This window comes from Rattus norvegicus, chromosome 7, assembly GCF_036323735.1.
Source record: "Rattus norvegicus strain BN/NHsdMcwi chromosome 7, GRCr8, whole genome shotgun sequence".
NCBI lineage: Eukaryota > Metazoa > Chordata > Mammalia > Rodentia > Muridae > Rattus > Rattus norvegicus.
This window is the reverse complement of record NC_086025.1, coordinates 58,657,193-58,684,772: the sequence shown is the minus strand read 5'-3', so window position 1 is coordinate 58,684,772 and position 27,580 is coordinate 58,657,193. Positions and strand designations below refer to the sequence as shown.

The 27,580-nt window shown below is 46.7% G+C and overlaps 2 protein-coding genes across 3 annotated transcripts in view; one reads left to right on the top strand and one right to left on the bottom strand.

Annotated features, from left to right (window-relative positions):
• Tbc1d30 (TBC1 domain family, member 30) overlaps positions 1-19,719 on the top strand; it is an 89,374-nt gene extending 69,655 nt beyond the window's left edge. For both annotated transcript variants that reach the window (XM_039080139.2, NM_001427595.1), the window contains 4 exons: positions 4,535-4,647; positions 8,124-8,263; positions 11,959-12,165; positions 16,221-19,719. In XM_039080139.2, the coding sequence (XP_038936067.1) occupies positions 4,535-4,647; positions 8,124-8,263; positions 11,959-12,165; positions 16,221-16,996 (1,236 nt within the window). In that variant the 3' untranslated portion in view covers positions 16,997-19,719. The remainder of the gene's footprint in view (positions 1-4,534; positions 4,648-8,123; positions 8,264-11,958; positions 12,166-16,220) is intronic.
• Positions 19,720-25,406: 5,687 nt separating this feature from the next.
• On the bottom strand, positions 25,407-26,642 carry Rps10-ps22 (ribosomal protein S10, pseudogene 22). Its single transcript, XM_039080585.2, has one exon. It carries the CDS (start codon positions 26,640-26,642, stop codon positions 26,133-26,135), a length of 510 nt encoding a protein of 169 aa, XP_038936513.1. The 3' UTR covers positions 25,407-26,132.
• Between the last annotated feature and the right edge of the window lie 938 nt (positions 26,643-27,580).

The window sequence follows — 27,580 nt, the reverse complement described above, 5'->3', positions numbered from 1 at the left end:
CCATGGAGAGGGCTCTCTGCCCACAGACTGCACTACCACACTGTCCCTCCGCACCCCCCCACCCCTGCCCCCATCCCCTCAGTGGGTTGGAAATGCCAAGGATGTAGATGCTTGTTCAATGGAAGGACACTGTTTGATTGATTAGTTCTGTCAGAAGCTGAAGCCATCTGCCCCACGCAGTCGAGTTTCCCCATGTCATAATGTTTAGGCACTGCCTTTGAGGCCATCTGTTGGTGACTCTCCAGGGGGGCTCCTGTGGGACGAGGAGGGGCATTGAGCTAAATTATGTTTCCATTCCTTTCTTACGCTAAGATTTTATTACTGTACTGCATGCAGACTCTCAGAGGTTTAGTGAAAGGCCCACTTGGGGTCGTGGTAATCTATAACTTGGATGCCTGAGCGCTCCACGTATCCAGCTCTCTGGGTGAAATGCCAATGTGCTCAAGCTCATGGGACAAATGTGCCTTCAGACATGTGGGACCTTCACACGAGCATGTCCACGTGAGGGAGGATTGTGGGGGCACTTGCTTCAGGGTGCAGACGGCTGCTTTGAGGTACTAACCACAAATAAACAGCAGGAGGAGAGAGCCAGGGAGCCGCGTGCCCAGCCGAGTCCCTGTTCTTTTTGGTCAGGCACTTCCTGTCACCTGAGTGGCTCTGAGTAGAGCACAGCCATCTGCCCCAGGCAGGATGGGGTCAGGTTGGGGGCATGAGGTAGCCTCTGCTCATCCAAAGCTGGGTCAGGGGACACCGCAAGTCCCGGTGATGAAACTGGCTAAAGTAAAACATGGGTAACTCCTCAGCCGCACCCCAGGCTTTAGTCTTTATCGAGACATCTAGAATAATTTTAAAAGCAATCTTGAAATTGTTAATGCCAGTAATCACATTTTTAGGGGAGGGAGATATTTTTTAAAAACACTTTTTATTGGTTCTTTGCGAATTTCACAGCATGCAACCCAATCCCACTCATCTCCCCTCGCCCCCGTACCCGATCTATCCTTGCAACCTTCCCTTAGAAAGAAAAATAAAACCGTACTGTGAAAGCCATAGTCAAAGGGTGTCCCCCAGTATACCGTTTGGTCCACACTTCTTTGCTTGTAAATTGGCCTCTGCCCCATCAATACTGGACCCTCACAGGGCCTCCTCTTGGATAGCCTGCTGCTGCTCAGTGCTGTGGAGAGCATGTAGTCTTGGATGTGTAGGGCCAGCCCCTTCACCAGCTCCAGCGGTCTGTTGATGGGATAGATGTTGGGGTGGGCCCACCAGCTCTCCCACACCCACACCACCAGGGGGAGCTCAGCCAATGCTACAGCCAATAAGGGGCAGAGCCAGCTCTTCTGCTCTTACGGCTTTGGGGCCAGCTCATCTGTGCTCAGATGAGGGACTGGGCCAGCCAGAGCTAGCTCTCCCATGCATATGACCCCATGACCCATGGGCCAGCTCTCTAGCAGTGGGGTTGGAGGTGGGGGGTGGGATGGGGAGGGCATCTCTCCCTCATCCACTGCATTGCAGGGCCTGCTTTCTCAGGGCTGGCTCACCCTTGTCCCCACCACCAGGGTCAGCTCTACTGTGTGGCTGAGGCAAAACCCAGGGTCTGCTCTCCCAAGTGCTGCAGTGAGTGAGGGGCAGGGCAAGCTCTCCCACTCTTGTGACCCTGGGGGCCAGCTCTTCTGCCTGCTGCAGGTGTGTGTGTGTGTGTGTGTGTGTGTGTGTGTGTGTGTGTGTGTGTGTGTGTGTGAGAGAGATCTTTTAAAACAAAATGTAAATGATGTGAATTTCTTAACTATTTGAATCAAGTTCTTCCATTGTTAAGTCAAAGCTGTACATGAATGGTGGTGTCAGGTGATTCTTGGCTTAGTCCTCAGCTAACATTTGGTGTGTGTGGTGTCAGGTACACTTGACTCCATTCTCCCTGACTGACATCTAAGAGGAGTTACTTCCTTGGGTCCACTGGGGGTGCCGAGAACACGTCTCTACACCTTTGAAAGATCATGTGGAGCAAAGAGAATTCTACACCGGGAATGAACCCATTGGCTACCTTTGTGAGGTCAAACGTGAGAAGCCACTGTTAGTATAATTACACGTAGCACTTCAGGCACATAGTGTGTTAACCACGGTATCACAAAGTCTACACCAACACCGCCCAGGTTAAGAATCCAAGCAACAACACTCACGTGCACGCACTGTGCACACCTCCCTGTGTGTTTTTAACTACCCACCTCCTGCTGGAGGGAACTGCCACCCTGGGTTTCACACCCCACATTTTCCAGACTAAGCACGAAAGCCCAGAATGGCTGGGGACTGATCATCTCACACGCTACGCTAATGAGAACCACAAGAAGCCTTCTGCTGCTTCTTCGGGTGTGGGGAGAGCTGTGAAGTGTTGCTAGATTTATACTGCATCTCTCAGCCTGTGGCTTATCATGGATGAAGTGTATGTGAGGTGCTCCCTTACAAACGATGTTGGTGCTCCCTGTAGGCTGTGAAAATTTGCACAAGCATAACGCATTGTAGAGGAGGGACTGTAGCCAACAGTTACTTGCTTGAGCTCTAGAACTGGCATATAAAACATAGTGATAGATGTCATGAAGTTAAGGGACAGAGGGACAGATGCATCAAAACTGCAGTGAACTGAAACAGAAGCATCACCAAACTACAAAGGGTGCCAGCTGAGCCCATCACACTCCGTTCAGGGTCCTTCCCTTCCTACTCACACAGCACCTCAGCTCCAGAGGTCTGGGCTGAAATGGGGAAACCACTGAAGAATGTTTTCCTAGAAGAGGGTCATCAACATATCTAGTCTAGAAAGATTTATGTTTATTTTATAAGCATGAGTGTTTGGCCTATTTGAACATATGTTCACTGTATGCACATGCCTGAGGTCCACAGAGGCCAAAAGGTGGTGTTGGAGTCCCTGGAACTGGAGTTACAGGCTGTTGTGAGCTGCCATGTGGGTGCTGGGAACTGAGCCTCAGTCCTTCTAGGAACAGCAAGTGCTCTTAACTTCTGAGTCTTTTTTTTTTTGGCCCCTTCATCAGGATATTTGATTGGCTTCTGTCACGAAATGATAGCATTATTGATGTGCACTTGCTGGTGAGGGAAACAGGATGGTTGAATGGCTGAGTATGTGGCAATTAAGTTTTACTAGTAAGAGAACCAACCAGATCCTTTTCTTCATGCTGAAGCAGAGTTTTCGAGCTCTGGTGTAAGCCCAAAATTCTCTCCCTTTCTCACTCCCCATCCCCTGTTTCGGTTAATATTAAAAATATCCTCTGACCCTCACTTGCAGGCATCATGGAGCCATATAGCATTAGCGGGGTACATTCATCTCAGTGGCGGCCAGTTTTAGGGCATCACACCACACTACTATGTCTAGCTATTCTCTGCCCCTAGCAGTCTCTCTGCCCCTGTTGCTCCTTGTTGACTCTTTGCCTTGAACTCTGCTCACATTCCCTGCAACCCAGTAAAATCAGGACTCCAGATGCTTGTAATTTAGCAATCAGATTTATATGTTAAATTCTCAATCTACACAATAAACTCACAACCAATTGATAATGATATAATCTGCCTACCTAGATAAGGTAAATTGACCTATAAAAATCCATCCCTTAAGAAATATTCATAACTACCTGTGGTTATTTAAGGCCACACGGATCTGGGCCATCCTTCTCTGCCTCCAACTTGGTTCTCTCCCTCCTTTCTCCTCTCTCTCCCCTTACCAAAACCTCTGTGCCCGCCCCACTTTCTCAATGTCCAATCACAGGCCTCGGCTTAATTTGTGCCAGCCCTCGTCTGCATATAGACATCAACCTACACTCCCCTGGTTTGGAGATAAGGATTTCCTGTCTAGCCTTGGCTATCCTGTAACCGTAACTAGCTGTGTAGATTAGGCTGGTCTGGAACATAGAGATCCACCCACCTCTGCCTCCTGAGTGCTAAACACAGAGTTTGTAAGTCATACGACGTTCCCACTTGTATCTGAAGGTAGTACTATACCATATTCTGAGTATATCCATGTTTTGTCTGTAACTCATTGCATAGGTCAGGTGTGGAATTTCTTTGTTTCTTTTTTAGACATGACATTGGTACTCCGCATGTTTCATATTTTAGAATACTTTGCATCCAGACTTGGCGATGGTAACCACTCTGCAATATTCCTGGGTTTTAGTTTATTTAGATAGGATCTCATGCAGCTTAGGCTGGCCACAAATGCACTACTTAGCCAAGGATGGTCTTGAACTTCTGACCTTCTTTGTCTCCCTCCTGGGTGCTGGGATCATGTTCCACCACACCATGTTTATGTGGTGCTGGGGACTGAACTCAGGATATACTAGGCGAGCTACATCCCCCTTCCTGCCTCACACTTTCTTCTGTCTCTGAGGTAGATGTTGCCTCTCCCAGTGGCCCCGTAAGGAGCCATCAATCCCTGTCTCTCTGGCTTCAATCTTCTGGAGCTTTACTGCCTTCGATTTGGGATGGATGAAGGTTGTGAGGCCACCATTTGAGACGTGGTGATTTTGCTTTTGTTTTCTAGACAGTGTATTCGATGGCCCCATTCCCTTTCCCGCAGTTGGCGGAGTTGAGGGAGAAGTATACCTACAACATTACACCATTTCCAGCCACAATCAAGCCCACTTCAGTTTCTGGGTAAGTTTTTTTTCTTGTTTACATCATGGAAGAACTAACATCTTTTTTTTATTACTTTCATAATTTTACAGTCCAGTCATCACCCCCCCCCCCCCAGTCTGCCCTCCCACAGTTTCTCATCCCATTCATCCTCCCTCTGTCTTTGAGAGGATGCCCCACCCCCACCAGGTCTCTCGTGGAGCCTCAAGGAAGACTTAATATCTTGATTTATTAAACTGAGTTAATATTTATTAAGCTTTCGAATGTATGCAGACTTACTCAGTACTTAAAATCTGAACGACTTTTCCCCAAAGGTTTGTAGACTTAGATTCAAGAGAACTTTTCAAATTGTGCTTTCCAGAACAAAATGAGACATGAACTGAAGGGAAATGTAACAAACTTTCAAAGCTGTAAAATACTCCGGGTCTCAGTAGTTTAAACAGCGTGAAGCTGGGGTACCAATTAGTGAATTAGCTGTTTTGGAATACTCTTTATAAAGGTCAGAAGGCCTCTCCCCTCGCTCTCAATCAATCAATGCCTCTCTCTCTCTCTCTCTCTCTCTCTCTCTCTCTCTCGCACACACACACACCACACACACACACACACACACACACACACACACACACACACACACACAAATGAATGGTCCTAACCCATTGAAATAGGGAAGAGCCGCCCCTCACACCACACATCTGGATGAATCCCATTTGGGTTGAAATGTTAAGTGGAAAATAAATATATAATGATAGAATAAGAAATACTTAGCAGAAGAAAATGTCAAAGAACTCCCCTCTCCCCCATTTCTTTGGAATTGAGGCAGACTTAGTACCTGACTAAATAATTCAGAAATGGAGGGGAAAGTAGATTTACATACATTAAAAGAATTTCTTACATGACCTAAACCATAAAAGAACAGGCCCTCTATAACCAGACTGAAAAACATTTGCAGAAATACATTTTTTAACTTCTGGAAAATAGAGACTGATCTCTCTAATATACAGACTTCCTAAAAATTAATCAAAGATGGCCTCCGGGCTAATCAAAGCACTGGGGCAAGCAGGTAGGGCAACTCTGTTAGCACTAAAAGAAACCCAGTTTAAAATAACAGATTCTCTTTGGTATGTTCGTCTGTCTTCACTGTCTGAAGGGCCTAAGTTCATATGTTTGGTAATGTCCTCTGTGGCTAAGGCTGTGAAGACACTTATTTATTTTTTTTAAATGGAGTTCTATTTCATGTTCAGCAGTGTGCAGTGTTTGAATCAGGTTAAATATTTACCCTTTGATAGCTTTTTAAAAATACATTTTTATTTACTGTGAGGATTTCCTTGGCGAGTGTGCATGTGCGTGTACGTGTGTGTGTGTGTGTGTGTGTGTGTGTGTGTTTAAATCATATCCATCTCTCCCTCCCTCCTCCATCCCCCCTTGGCAGCCAAAAGTCCCCTCCCAATGTAATGGCCTCTCTTTTATGGTCACCTTCTGAGTTTGATTAGTGTCCATATGCATATGGGTGTGGGGCCAGCCATCTGAGCAATGACAGCCAGTGATTAAATGCTCGAAGAATGGCTCTCCGTGCTCCGGTGCTCATCAGCTGCAACTAGCTCCTCAGCATGGCATGGGGATCTCATAAATTCCTTCCCCACCTATGCTGGAATTTGGACTGACTTGACCTTGTGCAGGGAACCACAGCAGCTGTGAGCTCATGGATGTAATGGTCACATCATGTCCAGGGGACAGCATTTCACAGCATTCCTCTGATCCTTCAGTGCTCCTCCCATCCTCCAACGCCCCTCCAGCACCCCGCCCATCCTCCAGCACCCCGCCCATCCTCCAGAAGCCCCTTCCATTCTCCAGCACCCCGCCCATCCTCCAGAAGCTCCTCCCATCCTCCAGCGCTTACACCTCCCCACCCCCATCCCCATCTTGAATACCCAAAAGTTACTTCTTCTGAGCACTTAGAACAGTTTGGAGTCTTTACGTTAATTGCTGCCCACAGTAAAGCAAAACTTCTTTGACCATGGTTGAGAGCAGCACACCAGCTGTGGGCATAAACATAAATATTTAACAAAACAACAGTAGTTGATCCTCCCACCCCTCAGGGCCTGTGTCCTCCTCAGCCATAGGCTTTGCCTGGCTTTACAGCACCAGGCATGATTTCCCTCCTGTGGAGCAGCTTTCAAATCCAATCAGAATGCAGTTGGTTATCTGCAACAGTCATGCCATTTGGTCATAGCTTCTCTGACAGTCCTGCGTTGTAGTGTGCAAGGTTCACTACTGGATAAGGTCGTGCACGAGGACATATACTCTTATACATTGTGGATCAGAGGTTATTCAGGCTTTGTGACAATCTGGTAGTATTTGACCCAAATACTGTCGTGTGTTTCCCTTTACTCAGCAATTCTATATATGAATTCCCCCAAAGATTTATTTTTACATACAAAACATATTATAAATTTTGTCCTAGGATAATACTGGAAACTACTCAGGTGGGCATCCTCTAGCAACTATGAACATGGGCTGTGTAGATTTAATACAACTATGAAAAATATCAAGGAGGCTCTATGTAAAATATTGAAATATGTTTGTGATTGAAGGTATGAAAGACCCCCAGAGTGGGGAGACCCTCACTCAAGTCTCGGGATAACGCGACCCCCCCAAGAACTCACACAAGACCGTCCTTGCTGTAATCACATGAGGTTTATCGATAGGAACCAGTACACTGGGGTCAAGACTCGTATCCCACGCAGGGGCACAGGAGTTTGACCCCCAGTAGCTGGGAGAAGAGGTATTTAAAGGAAGAAGCCACAACCCAAGGGGGCAGGAATGGCCTCATTGGAAAATGTGGAGAATATCAGTGAAAAATCACAAGGAGAAGCTTCCTGTCTCTCAAGATTGTTATTGTTTTTAAGATTGTAATCTAACTTTATGGTCAGCTAATTCCTGGGAGAAGCTTTCTGTTATCTTTACTAGGTCAGGAATCATCTAAGGGCCTTGTCTTTTTAAGCCCTTTTATCTAGTTTCTGGGAGAGCAGGCTCAAGAAATGTGACCTTTTATCTACTTACAGGTAGAGAGCAGGGTCTGGAATTTGAGGTATTTAGGGCTTCTTAGGGGTGAGATAGCATTTCTAAACTTCTGACTTTTTGGCTGTATTTTTTATTCTTTCAGGTACAGAGGGATACACACACACACACACACACACACACACACACACACACACATATATATATATATATATATATATCCACAGTTATGTCTCTGCCTATACATAGATAACTAGAGAATATAAAAGAATTGCTAATAAACTTGACCTATGGCAATTAGATAGGACAAGACCCAGGGAAAAATTGGCAGGGAAAAACAGGAAACTTACAAATACACACACACACACACACACACACACACACACACACACACACTGTCACATACACCATTTAAATCCTGTGATTCTATTCTCTTAAAAGTTGATTTTCACCATTTCTTTTCCTCTATGTTTTCCAAGGCGACACAGTAAGTCCAGAGATAGTGACGATGAGAACGGCCCGGACGATGAGGATGCTGTCGCTAGTGCTGTGGGGTGCCTTGGACCGCTCAGTGGGCTCCTGGCTCCTGAACTGCAGAAGTACCAAAAGCAGATTAAAGGTAAAGAGGGGCCTCGTTCAAATCCGGATAGAATTGGTTCACTCGAACGAGAGCATTGTTACTGTGTCCTGGAGAAGTCTTAAGTGATTCTCTGAGTGGTTACCACCATCCATAGCCTTTCTCTGCGGGGTTAACCTTTGGCAGGATCTGCCTGTATCCTGTGTTACCCACAGAGTGCCCCTTTCATTTCCTTTATAGCTACTCTTGCTTCTGCTTGTTCATCATCAGCGCTGACTGCTCCCTACTTAGAGTAGCCCAGCGTAGAGCATGTGATCTATAAATCCTCCTGGAGTTTAATTCAATTCACTGAAGACTGGCTTCCTTCTGTGTTAGGACTGAATATTTCCATTTCTTGATGGCAAGAAACTAATTGCTTCAGAAGATACTGCTAGAATCTACCCAGAGCCTTGGGCTCCCACTGCTCCCTTCCAAAGCAGCAGAGCATGTTTGGCCTCACTGTCTCCTAAGGCTCTCTTAAAGGACCATGTTTAGAACACTGATCTGCCTGCCTGCCTGTGCCCGCCTGCCCTTCCGCCCTTCTCTCTTCCCCATCTTTCCTGAATCCTCTCTCTTTCATGCCGAGCCCAGAGCCTCCCACAAGCGAGGGAGGGAAGAGCTCACTCACCCAGCTGTCGCCAGCCCTCTTAAAGAGCTCCTTTCTCACTAAGATAGGACTCCAGACCTCCTGGTACTCTATGAATCCACCCTGGAAGTTCTACGATTTGGTATTACCTCTGTCGAATGTGGTGCTCCGGATCGATGACCACACTTTATTTCCCTCACAGAAGTGACTTCCTCAGGGTTGTACAGTCCGGTCTAACGAGCTTTTAGAGGCTAGCCCGTGGTTCTCCCACTGGGTCCTTTCCCGTCTTCGGTGGCAGCTCTGACTTAGAATATTTACTCCACCTCTCCGAATTAAGAGGCCCATCCTCTCGTCCAAAGGGGACAGAAATGTGCATTCAGAGACAGACACATGGGCTGCTGTGCCATATCTTTGCCCCCTGCCAGCTTGGCTGTCTTGACATTACTGAACCATCTGTTTATCGTTGTTTATGATTTAAAAGGTGGCTGCTGGCACTGCCTTTTGGTTGTGTTATTTTTGAGAGTTGTACCCAAGCCTGGACTCATTTTGAGATTGTTTGAAGCCATCTTTATCTTACTTTTCTATTGCTATGATAAGGTGCTGAGACCAGGGCAACTCATAGAAGAAAGAGTTTATTTGGGGCTTACAGTTTCAGAGAGTCGAGTCCAGGGCCATCATGGCAGTGAGCATGGCAGGCAGGCAGGCAGGCAGGCAGGCAGGCAGGCAGGCAGGCAGGCAGGCAGGCAGGCATGCATGCATGCAGCTGGAGCAGTAGCCAAGAGCTTATACACCAAGGTAAGCACCAGGCGGAGGAGAGCACATAGAGATTGATGGCTCTTTTGAAAGCTCAGAGCCTGCCCCCTTCTCCAATAGGCCACACCTCCTAATCCTTCTGAAACAGTTCTACCAGCAGGAGACCCGTTCCTCAAATATAATGAGCCACCCTCCTATGGGGGCCATTCTCATCCGAACCACCATGTGTCATATATCCTGGGCATTACCTCCTCCTTCCAAGTGCTGGGACTAGAGTCACGCCCGACCATGCCTGGCTTATATAGTACTGAGGATTGCCCCTAGGGCCTTGTACATGCTAGGCAAACTCTGTGCCAGCTGAGTTACATGCCCAGCTGCGAGTTCACCTGCTTAGAGACTGGGTTCATGTCTAGACGTTAATTCATTGAGTTGGATAAACTTTGGGTCTGGTTAATTCCGGTGTATGTTTTTATTTACGTGCAAGGTTTTCTTTCTTTCCTTTTTCTATAATAAAGTTTGTACAATTATAAAAAGTTCCACTGGGGAGTGGGGAGGGCTGGGTTCACACTGTTCTCTCTCTGTGCGTGTCTGTGACACGTACTCTTCTCTCAGCTTTTAGCCAAACAAGGTCCCTTTGATTTCTGTGATGCTTTCTACGCCCTTTCTTGTCTGAATTTCAGCTTCTCGGTTTTTAGACATGGAATCAATTATTAATGTTAAAGCTTTTTTAAAAGATTGATTTATTACATACACAGTATTCTCCCTGCGTGTATGTGCCTGCATACCAGAAGAAGGGACCAAATCCCATGACAGATGGTTGTGAGCCACCATGTGGTTGCTGAGAATTGAACTTAGACCTCTGGAAGAGCAGCCAGTGCTCTTAACCACTGAGCCATCTCTCCAGCCCCAATGTGAAAGCTGTTTTTTTTTTTTAAAATATTTTATTATTTTGCTATGTAGCTTCTTATTGACCCTTTGTTTGATGATTTATTTGACTGATTTGTGTGTCTGTGTCCTTGTGGACATATTTGTGTGGACTCTTGTTGTACACGCAGAGGCCAGAAGAGGGTGGTCATATCTCTTGGTGCTGGAGTTACAGATGTTTGTGAGTCTCTGAGCTACATAGTGAGTTCTGAGGTCTGAACTCTGATCCTTATCATTGCATAGCAACTGCTCCTAACCACTGACCCATCTGTCCCCCAGTCCCAGTGCTAAGGGATCTAGAGTCTGTGATCTTGGCCTCTGGTCAGTTTTCCTTTCTGGGCAATTATAAATCAGGCTAGACATCACTTTCTCATCAATAGTGCTTCCTAGTGATTTTGTTCAATATATTCTTTTTTTTTTTTAAATTCTCTTCCCTTTAGAGAAGTGATTTTTGGTAACTCATGAAGTACATTTATAAGATGCCCAGATTTTCCCTGGAGACGTTCCCAGCAGACATCAGCTGAGCTGAAATCTCTGTTTCGGGTTGGGGATTTAGCTCAGTGGTAGAGCGCTTGCCTAGGAAGCGCAAGGCCCTGGGTTCGGTCCCCAGCTCCGAAAAAAAAAGAACCAAAAAAAAAAAAAAAAAAAAAAGACAAGGAACCATCAGCTGAGCTGAAATCTCTGTTTCATTGGTTCCCATGCTCAGTACCATGTGGTGCTTTAGAGAACTCTGGTTTTCTCTGCACTCACCTAGGCAGCCTGTGAATGCACATACTCACCAGAGCAAGGCTTTCTCATTCTCTGGTGTGGTCTCGATCTTACTTAAGGGACAGATCTGCTAGTTGTAGATGTCACAGGGTCAGAGACCATATCAAACAGAACTCCACCACGACAGACAATCAGAAAATGCTGGTTGAATGCACAAAAGGATTTGCTTCTCAGGGCACAGTGGTCTAAGTTTTCATACAGTCATAAAAGGTATTACTTAAAAAAAAGTATAGAAAATGTACTTGGGAAAGTCCACAGACGGTTAATACATTCTTGGGCAGGCATGAGGGTGATCATACAGTAGCTGTCATGGTACATCTTGGTACTATATTTTTCTGAGGGTGTTTTAGGAAGTGGCATGGATTTTTATCTGGAGAGAGTTGATTGCATGTCTACATCATGGAAAAAGCGCCCACAAAATCGGTTAGCCCAGGGCTCATTTCCAACCTGCAAGCTCATTAAGGGAGTGCAGAAGCAAATCAACACCAGTGCTAGATAAACACCAGTGCTAGATAAACACCAGTGCTAGATAAACACCAGTGCTAGATAAACACCAGTGCTAGAGGACAGTTTCCTAGTTTAGAATCTCTTGGAGGTTAAGACCGGCTGTAGGGTAGTTCGTTCCCATCAGGTCTTCTCCATGACTTTGTTCCTTCCCGGGGCACAGAAGGGACAGAGGAACAGACCCTGAGGTCGAACAACATCGCAGAGCTGAGCCCAGGAGCCATCAATTCGTGTCGAAGTGAGTACCACGCAGCGTTCAACAGCATGATGACAGAGCGGATGACCACGGACATCAACGCCCTGAAGAGGCAGTACTCGCGCATTAAGAAGAAGCAGCAGCAGCAGCTCCACCAGGTGTACATAAGAGCAGGTAAGGGGGTTCTTCCAGCAGTGTGAACCCCATCCCAGTGTACAGTGACCCTAGGGTGGCCTCAGAGTTCACACTACGGTGGCAGGTACCCTACACGAGCCAAGTTAGGGATCCCTTTGTATTGTAGGAGGGCCCGGGGTCCATCGAGGAGGGGAAAGCAAGGTTGTGGGAGGGGCTGTAGGGGGCGGGGGAGCAGCCGGAATGTGAGGGAGCCGCCATGCTTGGCCTGCGGTCAGGGAACAGAGAGAGGAGAGAGAGGTGAGTGCTGGTACTTTATATCTTTCCTCCTTTTTTATTCTGTCCAAGACCTCAAAGGATGAGGCTGTCCATGTTGAGGGCGGGTCTTCCTTCCTCAGGGAACCTCGCTGGGTACCTCACAGATGGGCCCAGAGGTGTGTCTCCCAGGTGATTCCAAGTCTAGCTGACCGTGAAGATTAGCCAGCACGATTACACATTGGTATCAGACAGTAGCATATCTAGAACTTCATTTTCAACTTTATTTTATCAGGATCTAAAGAAGAACAGGACCTTGGGTTCTTCTTAGGTCCCGAGGATCAGGCTGTGGATGGTATCATACCCTGTTTACTATGCGTGCTTGCCTAGAGGGATTTACAAATGATCAAAGTGCTGCTGAGCTATGCAATCCTTGGACTTGAGAAATCTTAGAAATTCAAGCCTATGGGCCAGGGAGATGTTGGGGTTGGGGGGCAGTGTTTTTGCACAGGCCCCATGACCTGAGCTCAGTCCCCAGTAGTACTCAGAAAGCTGACCTCTGACCTCTGAATGTGCGCAGTGGTCCACATATGCACATGCAAACAAATAAGCAGGAAGAAAAGTAAGCATCTGAAAATGGAATATACTCATCTGTGCATTTGTAAGTCAAGTAGTAATTTAGCAGGAACAGTGACCATGGAAGGTGGGAGACAGAAAAAAACGAGATCTTGTGTCTCACGGATAAGCCAGCTTCAGTATCTTGGGACTGTATGAGGAGAACGATTATTGGGTGACAACGCTCTTTTCCAAGGATTGTCAAGCTTCTTTCCCCCCTTTATAATCTCTCAAATCACAGTGGACAATCCACCTTGCTGTTTAATGTATGCTGATTTGGGAGTGATTCTCCTGTTCCTAATGAAAATGTTGTCTGTCCAGAGTTCACAAAAACATAAATTCGGCCTATGGCTTCAGAGCATGTGACTGATCTCAGACAAACACTGAGAAAAACTTGGAGAAAACATCAGAAAGAAAATAGGGAAATCCCGAAGGCTCTTACTCTACCGACTTTGACTCATCAAGAGGGCGATCATGAAAGAAACTCACAATGACAACGTTTTAGCTTTCAAAACACTGGCCCACACATTTCCTCCCTTCGTCCTTATATCTCCCAGGAAGAGTTAACAGGTTAGCGTTTGTCTGGGGTTTACAGCGATTGTGAGTGGTCAGGCCACAGTGAGAGCCAGAGCACTGCCATCTTTAGTGTAGTCCTTTGTCAGAAACATCCTTGAGAGAATGGCGAGCAGTTGCTGCTGGGTTTTAAGTTTGTCCGGTGGCTTGTACTTTAGTCAGGAATCAGCAACTTAAGGTCTGAGACCAAATCCTGCCTGGTGCTTGTTTGTATAGTTTTTGTTGTTGTTGTTTTTTGTTTTTATGGTTTTTATGGAATAAAGTTTTATTGGAACATGGCTATTCCCATTTTTTTACACCTTGTTTATAATTGCTTCAATGCTACAGTAGTTAAAAGATTTATAGTCTGGGAAGTTTGCTGATGCCTTCTCTAGAGCTCCCTTTGTTGTCCTTAAAGAAGGGGAGATTGCACCTCAGAGGAAAAGTCGTGGAGCATTGGCCTCTTAATTTTAGGGTACAGCCATTTAGAGATTGGCTGAAGTTCAGAATGTGTTTCAGCAAGTTTGCTGATTCTTCCTCAGCTCCTGGGTAGGGCCTAGACTTTGAGTAGTAAGGTTTAGAGAAGATGGGAGGAGATGAGATTAAATGAGCGAGTTACCTTTAAGGCACAGTAAAAGACTTCAGCTTTTGAGAATGAAAGGGGTGATATGAATAGTACTTGAGGTACCCGATTCCCAGGGTAAGGAAAGCCTGAGGTACCAGATTCCTAGGGTAGAAAAGACAGAAGTCGAGGTCTTTAAGACCTGAGAGCTCCTGTTTTCTCGGGAAGATTAGGAGAAAGGTTATTGCAGAGAGTTTGGTGGAAGTGTTGAGAATAAGAGGAAACGTAAAGGCAGTAATAAAGATTGGGATAAATCATTGAAGGGTCTGAGAGAAGAGGGGAAAGGAGGAAAGATCGTTTGGTGACATCAAGGTCCCAATGGAACAAGAAGTCATGAACTTTTGAAGGGCTGGGATTCAGAGAAGAGAATGTAGGACTTCGATCTCGGGTTGGAGCGTCTCTGGGAAGTGGCAAAGGCATGGGAATGCTGGGATGTATGATTGTTAGTGTGGCCATTGCTCTGCTGAGCAGCACACGTGTAAAACATGTGCTGGGCAATTTAAGGATGGACAAGGAGCTGAGAAAGTAGGACAGAGGCAGGCATCTACCAGAGAGAGAGAGAGAGAGAGAGAGAGAGAGAGAGAGAGAGAGAGAGAGACAATGCATTTATGTGCATACGTGCGTGTGTGCGTGCGTGCGTGCGTGTGTGTGTGTGTGTGTGTTGGTGGTGGCAAGGCGGTTCAGGACAGCCAGTGGAGGGAGAGCAACCATCAGGCAATGGGCACATCCATCCAAGAACAGTAAATTTGCTGCGGAAGATGGCAGCATGTCAGGTGATGTGGGTAATGTTTTTAGTGAGATTGAGGTGTGACCGGAGATAAATGATTAGAGTTGAGAAGGGTGGAGGGAAGTTGGCTAGATGACACAAGCCTCAGGGAGAAAGGGAACTTAGCTCAGGTGGGGAGATGTCTCCTCAGTGCTTCTGGCCATTGCCCTCATTCCTGGGGCTCGTGGTGTGAAATTCTACGTCATAGACAGGAATTTGGTCACAGCCTCAGGAGGAGGAGACCAGCAGGCCCTCAGTGCCCCCAGGACACTGCTGCTCTAACTGTCTTTTGGCTTCCAAAGCCCACTGTGCTGAGGGCGCAGGTTTCATTTTAGGGCCAGGCCTGGGGACAGCGTGAGCCCACTGGGTGTATTCCCTCTGACAAGATCTTCCGAGCTGTGCAGCGTGCTGCTTTCCTGCCTCTCAGAGTCCGATGACTCGTTAACTCACATTGTTACAGTTTATTGTATTGTTTTTAAATTTTTTTCCAAGATTTTCTAGATAGCCTGACCTCTAAGGTGGCTTTTCAGAGACAGAAACTGTAAAAATCATTAGGAAGTCTGAGCTTTCTTTAGGAACGCACGGGGTCAGCAGGGAGCCTGTTCTGTTTTAGGTCTCTGTTAGATTTTTCATGACTGACCATAACTGAGAGGAACAGTTTGAAGGACAATGGGGCTGATTTTGGTTTGAGGGTCACCAGGTTTCAGGCTGTGGTCAGTTGGCTCCATCTCCATGGCCTGACGTAGTGAAGACGAGGGTGTAGGAAGAGGTCATGGCAGAGAAAAGTTGCTCATGACACTGCAGCCAGGAAGCAGAGCCACAGGGAAAGAGACTGGGAACAGGATACACCCTTCAATGGCTCCCCCCTCTCCTGTGACCCACTTCTACAGGGTCACCTTCAACCACCTCCAAATAGTTGACTCAACTGTAAATTCTTTGAGGAACAATTACCTCATGATGTTAGGTCAATGGCATGATGATGTCATCAGCAACTGGGTCTACCAGCTGTGGAGCAAGCCTCCCATACAGGAGCCCTTTGGGGGAATATACCCATTTAAACCGTAACATACCCAGCCCTCGGTGCTCTCTTATCTGAAGAAGGAGGGACTGGGCATCCCAGGCAAACTAGGGTTGTCAGTTTCTACTGTCCTCAGTCACATGGCTCTGCCAGCACCCGGAAAGCTTTTGGGGAAAAGATTTGGGAAAGGAATGCTCTGTGAGATTGTCCTGAAGACAGATGTGTTTCTGCATAATGTGTTTCACACAGGCTTTCAACCTTTCTTGCAGACAAAGGGCCAGTGACCAGCATCCTCCCATCTCAGGCAAATAGTTCTCCGGTGATCAACCATCTTCTTCTAGGGAAAAAGATGAAAATTACAAACAGAGCAGCCAAGAATGCAGTCATCCACATGCCTGGCCACGCGGGAGGAAAAATATCTCCTGTCCCTTACGAAGACATTAAGACAAAGCTCAACTCTCCGTGGCGGACTCACATCCGAGTCCACAAAAAGAACATGCCAAGGACCAAGAGCCATCTGGGCTGTGGAGACACAGTAGGGCTAATAGAAGAACAGAATGAAGGCTGTAAGACCAGCAGCTTGGGGGCAGCTGAGGAGTTTCCCTCCAGTTGTGCAGTAACAGCTCAGAGTGAGGGCAGCAGCGGTGACAGCGTCACTCCGAGGACAATCGAAGGGCAGTCTCCAGAGCCCGTATTTGGGGATGCTGACGTTGATGTGACTGCAGTTCAGGTGAAATTAGAAGCCTTGGAACTTAACCAAAGGGATACCACGGCAGAAACTGAGTCCAAGGGGCAGCGGCATGCCCCAGAGTTAGTCGATGCCCCTGGAGAAAACCAGACTGTCAGCAAATCTCTCCCGGGAAGCAACTCAAAACCCCCCATCTTCAGCCCCTTCCCCAGTGTCAAGCCGCTGCGAAAGTCAGCCACAGCCAGGAATTTGGGATTATATGGCCCTACCGAAAGAACCCCAACCATGCACTTCCCTCAGATGAGCAGGGGCTTCAGCAAGTCAGGCATGGGGAGCAGCAGCACCAAGAAGCGATGACGCCTCCTAGTGGTTGGCTCAGCGGCTAGACTCACAAGGCGAGGCATGGTGGCTAAAGCAAGCTAGCCAGGCCCTTCCTGTTTCATTTGTCCAATAAAAAACGAACTGAGAGGTTTAAAGCTGAGCGCCAACAGCCCTATCCAAACGGGTACCGGAAGCTCCGTGGTGGGAACCAGATGGGACCTTTTCCCACCTTCTGGGTAACTGGTCAAGTGGATTCTTGTGACTAAATAAATCTCGTGCTTCTCAAGTATGGAGTTTCCCCAATTTTCCTTGTGAGCTCTTTAGAAAAGACAATCTGTAGACTGTTAAGTCCTTTTCTGGCCTTCTCAGAGCCTTTTTGGGATCCCTGAAACAACACATTCCTTGGCCTTTCCGTCCTCTGGACGTCACTTACTAAAGCATGAACGAATACCAGCTTGCTAGAACTAAAACCGTAGAAAGTAAGCTTCTTAGTTGCAAAAAACTTCTGATGTTCCTCTTTCTGCTCTGTTGGGGACGGGAGGGGATTTGTGTGTGTATGAGCAAGAGTGCCTGTGTGTGCGTGTGTGAGCATGTGCAAGCATGTGTGTGTGTGTGTGTGTGTGTGCGTGCGTGCGTGCGTGCATGCACGCGCCTGTATACTTTAATACTTGTCTTCAGATTATTTTTTATTTATATGCTAAAGCATAGCAGAAATGTCAAGATAGCCTTTCTGTAACTTTCTATTTCTACCCGTGAGAAGAAAACCTTTAAATCAGTTGAAATTGAAGTTAATAACCAAATCGAAGACCATATGCAGAGATCACCTTGGGCTATGCATTAAACAGCTACTCTGAACGGTTTGCTGATTTCCACCTTTCCCAAGGCTCATTTTCTTCTCGCAAGGATTTGATGGGCTCTGTGTGGAACTTGAGCATCCTCTGAACGTGGTTCCGATAGCTACCAGCTCTCACTCCATTGCAGATGCGCAGCTCAAAGCCAGGACACCGCACAGTGACTGTTACTTGAATTTTGTGGTTTTGGGTTGTGGTACTTTGTTACTTGAACACTGCCTTTCTCTGGAGAAGCCCCTCTTCCCCTAGTTCTTTCTATCTTTCCACTCCTACCTTGGTCCCAGCAGATCGGAGAGAGCATCTCTTGTCTTTACTATGCAGTCCGGAACTCTGAGCCACACAGGTGAAACGGCACTTCAGTAACTCGAGGTAAACAATCCAGTGTGTCACAGGACCTCACTCTGTTTCTTCTAGTACGATAACCTGGCTTACTGCTCTTTGTCCACGAGTACTGACTTCAGAGCTTGTGGGAGCTGCGACTAGGAAGCCATTTAATACACAGCCTCCTGACTCAAAGGCTCTTTCTCTAGATGGTATAGAGTCCTGTGTTCACAGAAGGAGCTGTGAAACTGCCTCACCTTGAAAAGTTAGTTCCTTTTCAACATGCTTCATGCGTCTATCCTTTGGAAAAATGAAGGGCTCTCCACTCAGGCTCCGCCGTCATTAGCCCAATACGGCGCCATCTTAACCTTCCTTCCCCAAAGCCTTTGGCAGTTCTGGGAGGAACTCTGTTGAAGCCGGTAGCGTTGGTTCGAGTGAGTTGCTTTGCTATTTCTGAAGCCAGGGCTGGTTACAGAAGGTTTTTTTTTTTTACAATGAGAAGTACTCATTTTTTAATCACATAGAGTAGAGTTGTGTGGGCTCTTTTGAATGAAAAGCTGCTACAGGACTGACACATTTTATCCCCCACATAGTATTTTTACCGGAAAGGACCGGAAGATGGAATAGCTAGAAGTCATTACAGTTTGTTTGGTCCTGGAGTTCTATCTGAAGTTATCAGACAGCTTCCTCTGCCTGGAGGGAAGGCCGTGGGTGGGGGTGGGTGGCCTTACTTTGAATGCCATCCCCAGGTGATGCGACCCACTGTTTTCCAAAGTTAAGCACAAGAAAAGAATTTCTTTTATCCACTAAACTTCATTTACAATGACCCCCTCATTATCTTCTTTTTCCTTGATAATTCAAATCCCCCCACACCCTCTGGAAGCCTGACTTGAATAGAAAATGTTTCTCTCCCAACCCAGTAACCTGGCTCCCTGAGGGTCTGGGTGTTTGGAGGGAGGAGATGGGAAATCAGGTGGGGCTGTCTACCAACTGTTCTCTCAGTATCTCTTCCTGCTATGTCTTCAGAAAGAGCCCGGTGAGACAGCACAGGGTATGGATGAGTATCAGTTGTACAAATAGCTGGGAGAAAAAACATTTTTTTTTTTGGTGGTAAAAATGACCAAGTCGACTTAGGAAACCCAACAGACCCCTGTTAAAGCTCTCTGTACTGACCATGCGCATGCACCATGCCAGGCAATCACAATGTGAACTGATGGACTTCTTAGCCTTGCCACTTAGAACAAGAACTCTGTAATAGCCTCCCCTCCCCCAACCCGCAGCATGTACAAAGGGGGCGGATATGGACTGGCCGTCTTCCCCAAGTGTCGGAGACTGTATGCGAACACCGGAAGAACTTAATAGTTGCAGCTATTTCCAAGTCTGCCTGTACCCTTTTCACACTTTTCTGGACATCAACTGCACCTCAGTCCTCTCCAAAAAAAAAAAAAAAAACCGATCTAGATCTAAACCTAGTTTGTAATGTTGACCTATGGCTGTAACTGTTTGGAACGATGTTCTCTCTCTCATCTGTCTTGTTCTGGAGAACTGTACTGATCACAGATAATATGCATAAAGATTCTCACTGTTGGTGTGGTGTCGTTTCCTGTCTGACAGTGTTCAGGAAACCCGGCTTTCCTTCCTCTCAGTCAGTTCTCAACCTTCTCTCCTATATCCCGCTTGATCACAGGAATGAGGGAAACTCATTTAGGCTCCGTGAAGCTCTGTGCATTCCTGATCTCACCACTGAGTACAGGGTACCCTGTTACCTGCCCAGAATGGGGGAGAGGAGCAGGTTCCTGAACAGAAGTGGGCAGAGGAAGGAACCCAGGGAGGGAGAGATTCTATGTATATGGTGTACATATAGATTGACTTTTAGACCTACTATTTTACTTTGTTTACTAGAAGAGAACAATAATATACATTTACTTCATCATCTTTCAAAAACCTCTGCATGAACAGAGAGCTAGGATCACGTGTCCAGCTTGTGCTTCTCTGCATAAATTTATGTAATTTCCAACCTACTTCCGCTGCCACCTACGGCAGTCCTTTGAAGCAGCATCTCAAAGACATCACTTTTCCTAATTCGAAAAGTGGCATGTTTTAGAAACTTTCAAAAATACAAGGGTTCATTCATGTTTGGACATGGATCTTTTTCAGTAAGCACGTATGCATATGTGTGTGCTTCTCACAGCTTTTGGGGATTGAACCCAGGTCACTGGGCCTCCATAAATAAGAATTAGAGACCATAGAGATCATTGAAATGGGGGGTGGGGGCAGGGAGCGGTGAGCATTTGGATCATAGCAATGGAAGCTTCTGTTTCCCACATGAGATAGTTCATTAAAGTCAGCAACATCTGTGGCCAGGAGCCTCTGCTTTAAAGCTATGGATGGGACGAGTTTATAGATGATGGCTCACTGATAGAGGTGGGCTGTGCCCACCGTACTTGGGGATCGATGGGGTCTGGTCAATAGGAGTCTAGCATCAGCTCCCACATAGGATACTGAGTATCCCGGCTCCACTGTCATAGCAAGAGACCACAGACTGGGTGGCTTCATCAATAAATAGCTTTGGAGTTCTAGGGACTGGAGGTCCAAGGTGAAGATATTGCAGGCTTGGTGTTCAGTGAAGAAGCACTCTTCTTAGTTTGTAGGTGAACAGATGTGTGTGTGTGTGTGTGTGTGTGTGTGTGGTGGAGGGGGAGTTGCTCACCCATGTTCTATCATATTGCTGCCAGAGTGGTCCCAGAAAAGTAAAATGTTAACAGGCTCATCTTTCTATTACTCCTTCTGGAGGATTAAAAAGCAAACTCATCAGGTCAATCCTGGCTGTGAACGATTCTCTACTGTCTTCTCGTGGCCTTTCCCGTTTGTCAGCATTCTTGATTTAGCATCTCCAGAACAGTACTACTGAGCTTTTGCTGAGCTTATGTGGGTCAGGCATTACTTGCCCCTCAGGGATCACTATTCCAGGTAACAAAGCAAGGTGGTTATATAGTCTTGGCCATTGCCACCCGACTGGTAAATCACAGAGTGTGCTGTCTGACCGAAGCCTGATAACTTCCTTTGCTAGCTGCCTGACAAGTAGGTACATTAATTAGTTTTGTGTTATTGTGACAAATACCTTAAATAATCAAAAAGGTTTCTAGGCTCATGCTTCCAGAACCTTCTATTGGTGGTTGATTGGCCTGTGCTGTTCGGGGTATGTGGTAGGATGGTGGTGGTAGTGAGAGCACTGTCAACCACCTCATGGTCAAAGCCACCAAAACAGGAAAAGAAAAGTCTACAGCCCCTTCAAGGGCACAGCCAATGACCTGGAGACTTCTCACTAGTCCTCTTTGAATTTTTCTACCTCGTCTCAAGGGGTACCAGGGTGGAGACCAAGATTTTAACACAGGCTTCTGGGAAAGATTTACTATGCAAACTATGGCTGTCAAATAGAACTTTAAGTTCCTCGAGGTCTCAGCTCCTCAATATTTTCATCCTCCATGTTCACAGAGCCTAGACCACCTCCTTGCTCCAGTTTGCCTGAGGAATGGCCTCTCATTCTTGTAGTCTCGGCCCACATATCACTGGGGTCACTATGCCACTTCCTCCTCGGAAGACCGAGGGCGAGTCATTTAGCATTTGGGGATTTCAGTGTTCATACCTGTATAACAACCTCAGGTTCGTGTTGGCTGTTGTGGTCCTATGCTATCGTTAATTAGAATTCACCACCTTCCTTTCATAACAAAGGCTTGGTTTTGCCTGGTGAGCTAGCCCCCACCTCCCTCTGTCTGTAAACTTCTGGTGAGATCGATGTCCTGAGGGTACAAGGCCTAAGCTGAGAGACCCTCAGCATCTTCCTCCACCCTGGCTGTGGTGACTGATCTTTAGCTCCTGCATAAGCAAAGCAACTCAGTTCCTGGGCTCTTCCTTTGAACTTTCTTGTTCTGCTGGATTTGAATTTGGAAGGGAAGAAAACTAAAAGGTGATGCTGGCCACTGTCCTTTTATCACAAGGGGACAGCTTGTTGGAGAATCGTGGAGCTGAGAGAGAACGCAGGCTCGTTCCAAGTCACCTTGGCTCAGAACTAGACTTGACCCATGCCGTTTCGTCCCAACACCTTTCATGACATCAATTAATCTTCCACTTCTTGGTGATAGCCAGTCTGGTTGTAATTCCTATCACAGGTATGGAAAAGAACTTCCTGGTCACAGAGGAGTTAACGATGCCTGCCAATGAGAATGGCACAGAGGATGTCAATGTCTGTGAGTCCACAGTGTTTACTGTAACACAGACGTCTTCTGAGATCTCTTGTTTCTCGGTGTCTTCGCCATCCTTAGAACAGAAAATATGGAGAAGTGAGGTTGGGGGAATTGGGGCAGCTTTAGGGCAAGCATGGTGCCTTTAGGCTCTTTGACCCTCTGACCACCTCGATTCTTCTCCCCTTGTTGGAAACAATGCCAAGTATGACCCACGCCCCACCCCCATCCCCATCTGGTCTGCTGACATCTGCTGCTTTCATGGTTGAGAAGTGTAGAGTGACTAAAAAGGAGAACAGTTTTTATTTTTATTTTTCTCCCAAACTCAACAAAAGTTAGGAGCCCCAGCAGCATATATGGGAGCAGAACAGAATTAGAGTGAATTTCATTTTGCCTTCCTCGGTGACCACAAAGTTTCCTCTGAAAGCTCCATGTGTCTCTGATGTAGCCAGAGAGCTAAATCAGAGATACTGTGTCTACAGTGTAGCAAGAGAACTGAGTGGGGCCGGCCTCTCAAGCCCTGTGGGGTTCAGCAGAGTTACTGGAACATTCAGTGGGAGCACATGAGAAAGGCCTCTTGAGAAGTTGAGGCAAATCTTGCCCATGCCAAGGGGACAGAAGGACTTGTAAGCCCCAAACTGTAAACCCAGTGTCTGAATCACTGGTGCTAATGAGACCTTACTTGGACCAAAGGGTGCCAAGGTCTGAGAGAAGCTGAGTTGCCTACAATCTAGGCAATTAACTGAAAATGAGGGCATGCTTAAAGGTACCCCATGTGGCATGCCACCGTCCGTACATCCTAAGAAAACACTACTACCACCATTGATAAAGCAAAAGCAATGGAACAAATATAGGTGCTTCTATAAAAGAGTGACCCGAGAAAGGAGTGTTTGTGAATCAAGGGATCATTGTCTCTGGGAAGCCAGACCTGGCGAAGTCTAGTTAGAGGCACAATCACATGTTAAAGTCAATACCAAAGGGCAGGCTCTCTGCTCCATTAGAAAACTCACTGATACGGTATTTACATCAACTGAAAATTGAGCTCCAAGTATAGCAAAATGTTATCCCACCCTCCCCCCGCCGGAAATCCTGAAGTCTGTTTTCAGATTCCTTGACCAAATAGAAAAGCAGGATGATGTGTCATGGGCCCCAGGAGACTTGCTTAGCCTGCATGTTAGCACATGTAAGATCGCTCAGTTCAAGTATGCTGTGATCTTAGTTTCTGTTGGAATTCTGGTGTGATTTGAGAGGTTGTATTGATAAGCTGCTTTTACCTTAAAGACAGATGTTCACTGAAGTAAGTAGTTAAATCCAGTGTCTTGGTTAAGGTTTTACTGCTGTGAGCAGACACTATGACCAAGGCAACTCTTATAAGGACAATATTTAATTAGGGTTGGCTTACAGGGTCAGAGATTCAGTCCATTATCATTATGGTGGGAGCAGGGCAGCATCCAGGCAGGCATGGTGCAGGAGGAGCTGAGAGTTCTACATCTTCATCCGAAGGCTGCTAGTGGAAGACTGACTTCCAGGCAGCTAGGGTGAGGGTCTTATAGCCACACCCACAGTGACACACCTACTCCAACAAGGCCACACCTCCAAATAGTGCCACTCCCGGGACTGAGCATATTCAAACCGTCACATCCAGTAAAAATGAAAAATCTGTAAACCAGTTCTCATCACGTTCTGGCACAGGTTTTGTTTCTGATGCCAGCTGTAAACAGCTTGACAGCATGTCACAAACAAATCTTTTCAACACTGGGTCCTGAATTAGTCATCTTTCCTCATAAAAGCAAACGGTGTGGGCATAGTTAACATCAACCATCTTAAGGAATTCTTGGAGTCAGCAATGACTTAGTCCCTTGGCTCTTATGAAATCTTAGTCAGATGATGCTGTCCACCTTTCATACCTTCAGGGCCACAGTCTCTGTGTGCTTTGTATAGCAGTGAGGTTGAGCCTGAGCTTCGTGTGGTCCTGCCTCGGACTAGTTTTTGAAGTCCCTGGATACCACCAGTAACGGACTAGGTATGTTGACGACAGACAAAGCCCCTAACTTGCCTCTTCCTGCTTCGTACCCATCTCTTGATGTAGATGTGTCTTTTAACTGCACTAAGGCCATTTCTTTAGAGACGTTACATTTATCATCGGCGCTCCTAATAAAACAACAGGTGAGTCGAATTGGCAGAATCAGTCTGTCAGCCATCTACAAAGCTGAAATTGGCAGCTCTACCTTCCAAACTCCTTTTATTAAAACAACCACAACAACAACAACAACAACAACAACAACAGCCCCCCCATGTATAGGTGTTCTGCTGGCTTGTATGTCTGTGTACTGTTTCCCTGAGGAGACCAGAAGAGGGCGTCTGATCCTTTGGAACTGAAGTTTAGGGGGTAGGGAGTCTTTAGAGATTTTTAAAAAATTTTAATTTATTACTTTATTTATTTACATTCCATCTGTTGCCCCCTTCTCAGCCCTCCCCCCAGTTCCTCATCCCATCCCCTCTTGCCTCTGAGATGCTCCGTACCCCGGCATTCTCCTTCCCTGGGGCACATCTTCTCCCACTGAGGCCAGACCAGGTAGTCCTCTGCTGGGGGCCTGGGACCAGCCTGTGTGTGCTGCATGGTTGGTGGCCCAGTCCCTGAGAGCTCCCTGGGGTCCAGATTAGTTGAGACTGCTGGTCTTCTGGGTCACCCTCCCCTTCAGCTCTTTCAGTCCTTCCCCTGATTCTTCCATAGGGGCCTTTGAGATGTTTTAAGAAGTCATTCCGGGAATTGAAAGATCAGAGTGGAAATTAATCGACAGGAAAAATATGAGGTTTGGCTTTTCCATCTCTCAGCCCTGGTTGCAGTGAGCTGAGCTGTGTCAGCAGCCTTAATAATCAAATAGGAGTACTTTCTTGTCTCAAGGGCCGGTGAGGTAGCTCACCGTGTTTCGGTTCTTGTTGGCAAGCGTATGAGCTGACTTGGATCTCCCGGATCCACCGCTGACTCTTGTAAGTTTTCTTCTGACTTCCACATGTGTGCTGTGGCACCCGGCCCACCCCCAAATAAGTAAATAAATAATAAATGTAACAGAAACCGACCTCTGAGCAGCTGTAAACACCTATCATCTGCAGGTTAGAGCACTATCGATAACGGCTGTGCTTGTCTCCCTAGGTCACTGTGAGCACCAGTGACGTCTAATGCTGTCCAATCCACTGTCAGCGTCTGGAACATAACACACTGGCAGCTGCAGCCCCCGTAAGATACAGTCTGTGCCTGTGTGGAGGTAGCAAGAGCGAGCATGCATGTATTTTGATACAGTCTGTGCCTGTGTGGAGGTAGCAAGAGCGAGCATGCATGTATTTTGATACAGTCTGTGCCTGTGTGGAGGTAGCAAGAGCGAGCATGCATGTATTTTGAGTGAGATTTTGACAATGCACTGTCCATCTACAAGTTCACACTAAGTACCTTGCAATCAAGTTACCAAAAAAGGAAAAAAAAAAAACAAAAAAACAAAAAACCAAAAACAACAACAAAAAGTCCCAAGTAAAGCTAACAATGTTTCAAGCAGGATTTCAACCATGTGTTGAGATGCATTCACAGCTATTCTTGAGTGCAGGGGCCCTTAGGCCACGGGCTGCAGACCCCCTTCTTAGATTAAGAGGGCCTGAGGTTGCAGTCCCAGGCTGGAGCTGAAGGTCTGGAAACTTCTTGAGCTGCTGTTACAAATCTCTTTTCAGAGACAAGAAAGTCTGCAGCCTGACATCTTTTTTTTTTCTTTAAAGTTTATTCAATGCCACATAATCTCCAACTTCACTGAGGTGTCCACAACTGAAACTCCATCTAAACTGGAACTCTGTTGCTGAGCCAGCCCCAGCCTCAGCTTTCTTGTCAGCCTCAGGAGGCACAGCACTCCTTCTGTAGGTGTCTCTGCCTGCCTCCCCTCTTGTGAATCTTGCAGGCCGCTCACCCTCTGGACCTTTGGGTCGAGGCCTGCTGGTCTCGGGATGGCTGCGGCGCAGGGTGGCGGGCACGATCTCCGGAGGTAGGTGCAGGTAATCTCGGAGATACTGGATGCCCTCATTTGTGAGGTACCAGTAGAAATGTCTCCACGCAAACTGCTCCTTCACATAGCCTCGAGACTTGAGAGACTGCATGGCCTTCATGACGTGAAGGTTGTCTGCCAGTTCGGGGTGTTTGGGCATGTGGACATCTTTTTTGGCAACCATCACCCCTTCCTTAAAAAGGAGTTCGTAGATGGCAATCTGGTTCTTCTTGGGTATCAACATCAAGGCGGCAGCCTAACATCCTTAGACAACAGCACCAGGAAAGACTCCCTTGTTGAAGAAGGGCGGAGCTGGCGAGTGTCTAAGCCCCGCCTACTGGGTGGGTAGCGCTTGCATTCGGGGCTGCCTTTTCCTAGGGCGTTAACTTACAAAAGTGTGTCTGCAAAGACTCTCCAGGCACAGCTAGCTAGAAAATTTACCAAATTTCTAGGCCTCTCTCACTCCAGTCATGTAGACAGCTAAGACTTAGGACCAAATTTGTTACTAACTTGTTACTACATTTTGTTTTCCTTTTGATGTTTGTATGGTTTCCTTTTCTATGCCTGTATCTTTCTGGAATTCGCTTTTAGGTAGGATGTGCATTAAAGCGTCATCTTAACATTGTTTTCCCCAAGTGTTCACCCATGCCGCCCACACCATTTGTCAAGTGGTCCCTTCTAATGATCCGAGGGCTGTCTTTACACCATGCTGAGTCCCTGTGTTTCTTAGGGTGTATTGCTGGACTTCCACATTGACAACAGATCTGTGTTCAAACTACATTACCCAGGCAGCAACGGAGCTACTCTGGGTAGGTCGGGATAGGAGGCCAGACCCTTCCTCATTCCTTCTCTTTCTTGCCTATGATAACCCAGAAGCTGTTCTGAGGAGATCTTGGGGTTCTGAAGGTCCGAGTTTGAAAGTGACCAATTTGCCCACTGTGTGGTTCTCACTGAAGATCAAGAATCTCAAGGATGCTGCGTGTGTTTGTGTGTGTGTGTGTGTGTGTGTGTGTGTGTAGTGTATGTATGTATTACACACACTCATATTCTTGTGAGAGAAGTCACACGAAGTGGCCTAAGAGCTCTAACTCATGCCCCACACGTCTAGTCATGGATGCTTCTGCATAAGTGCTTGAGAGAATTTTCCAGGATCAGGGGGCAGCCGTATATAGTTCTGCATGT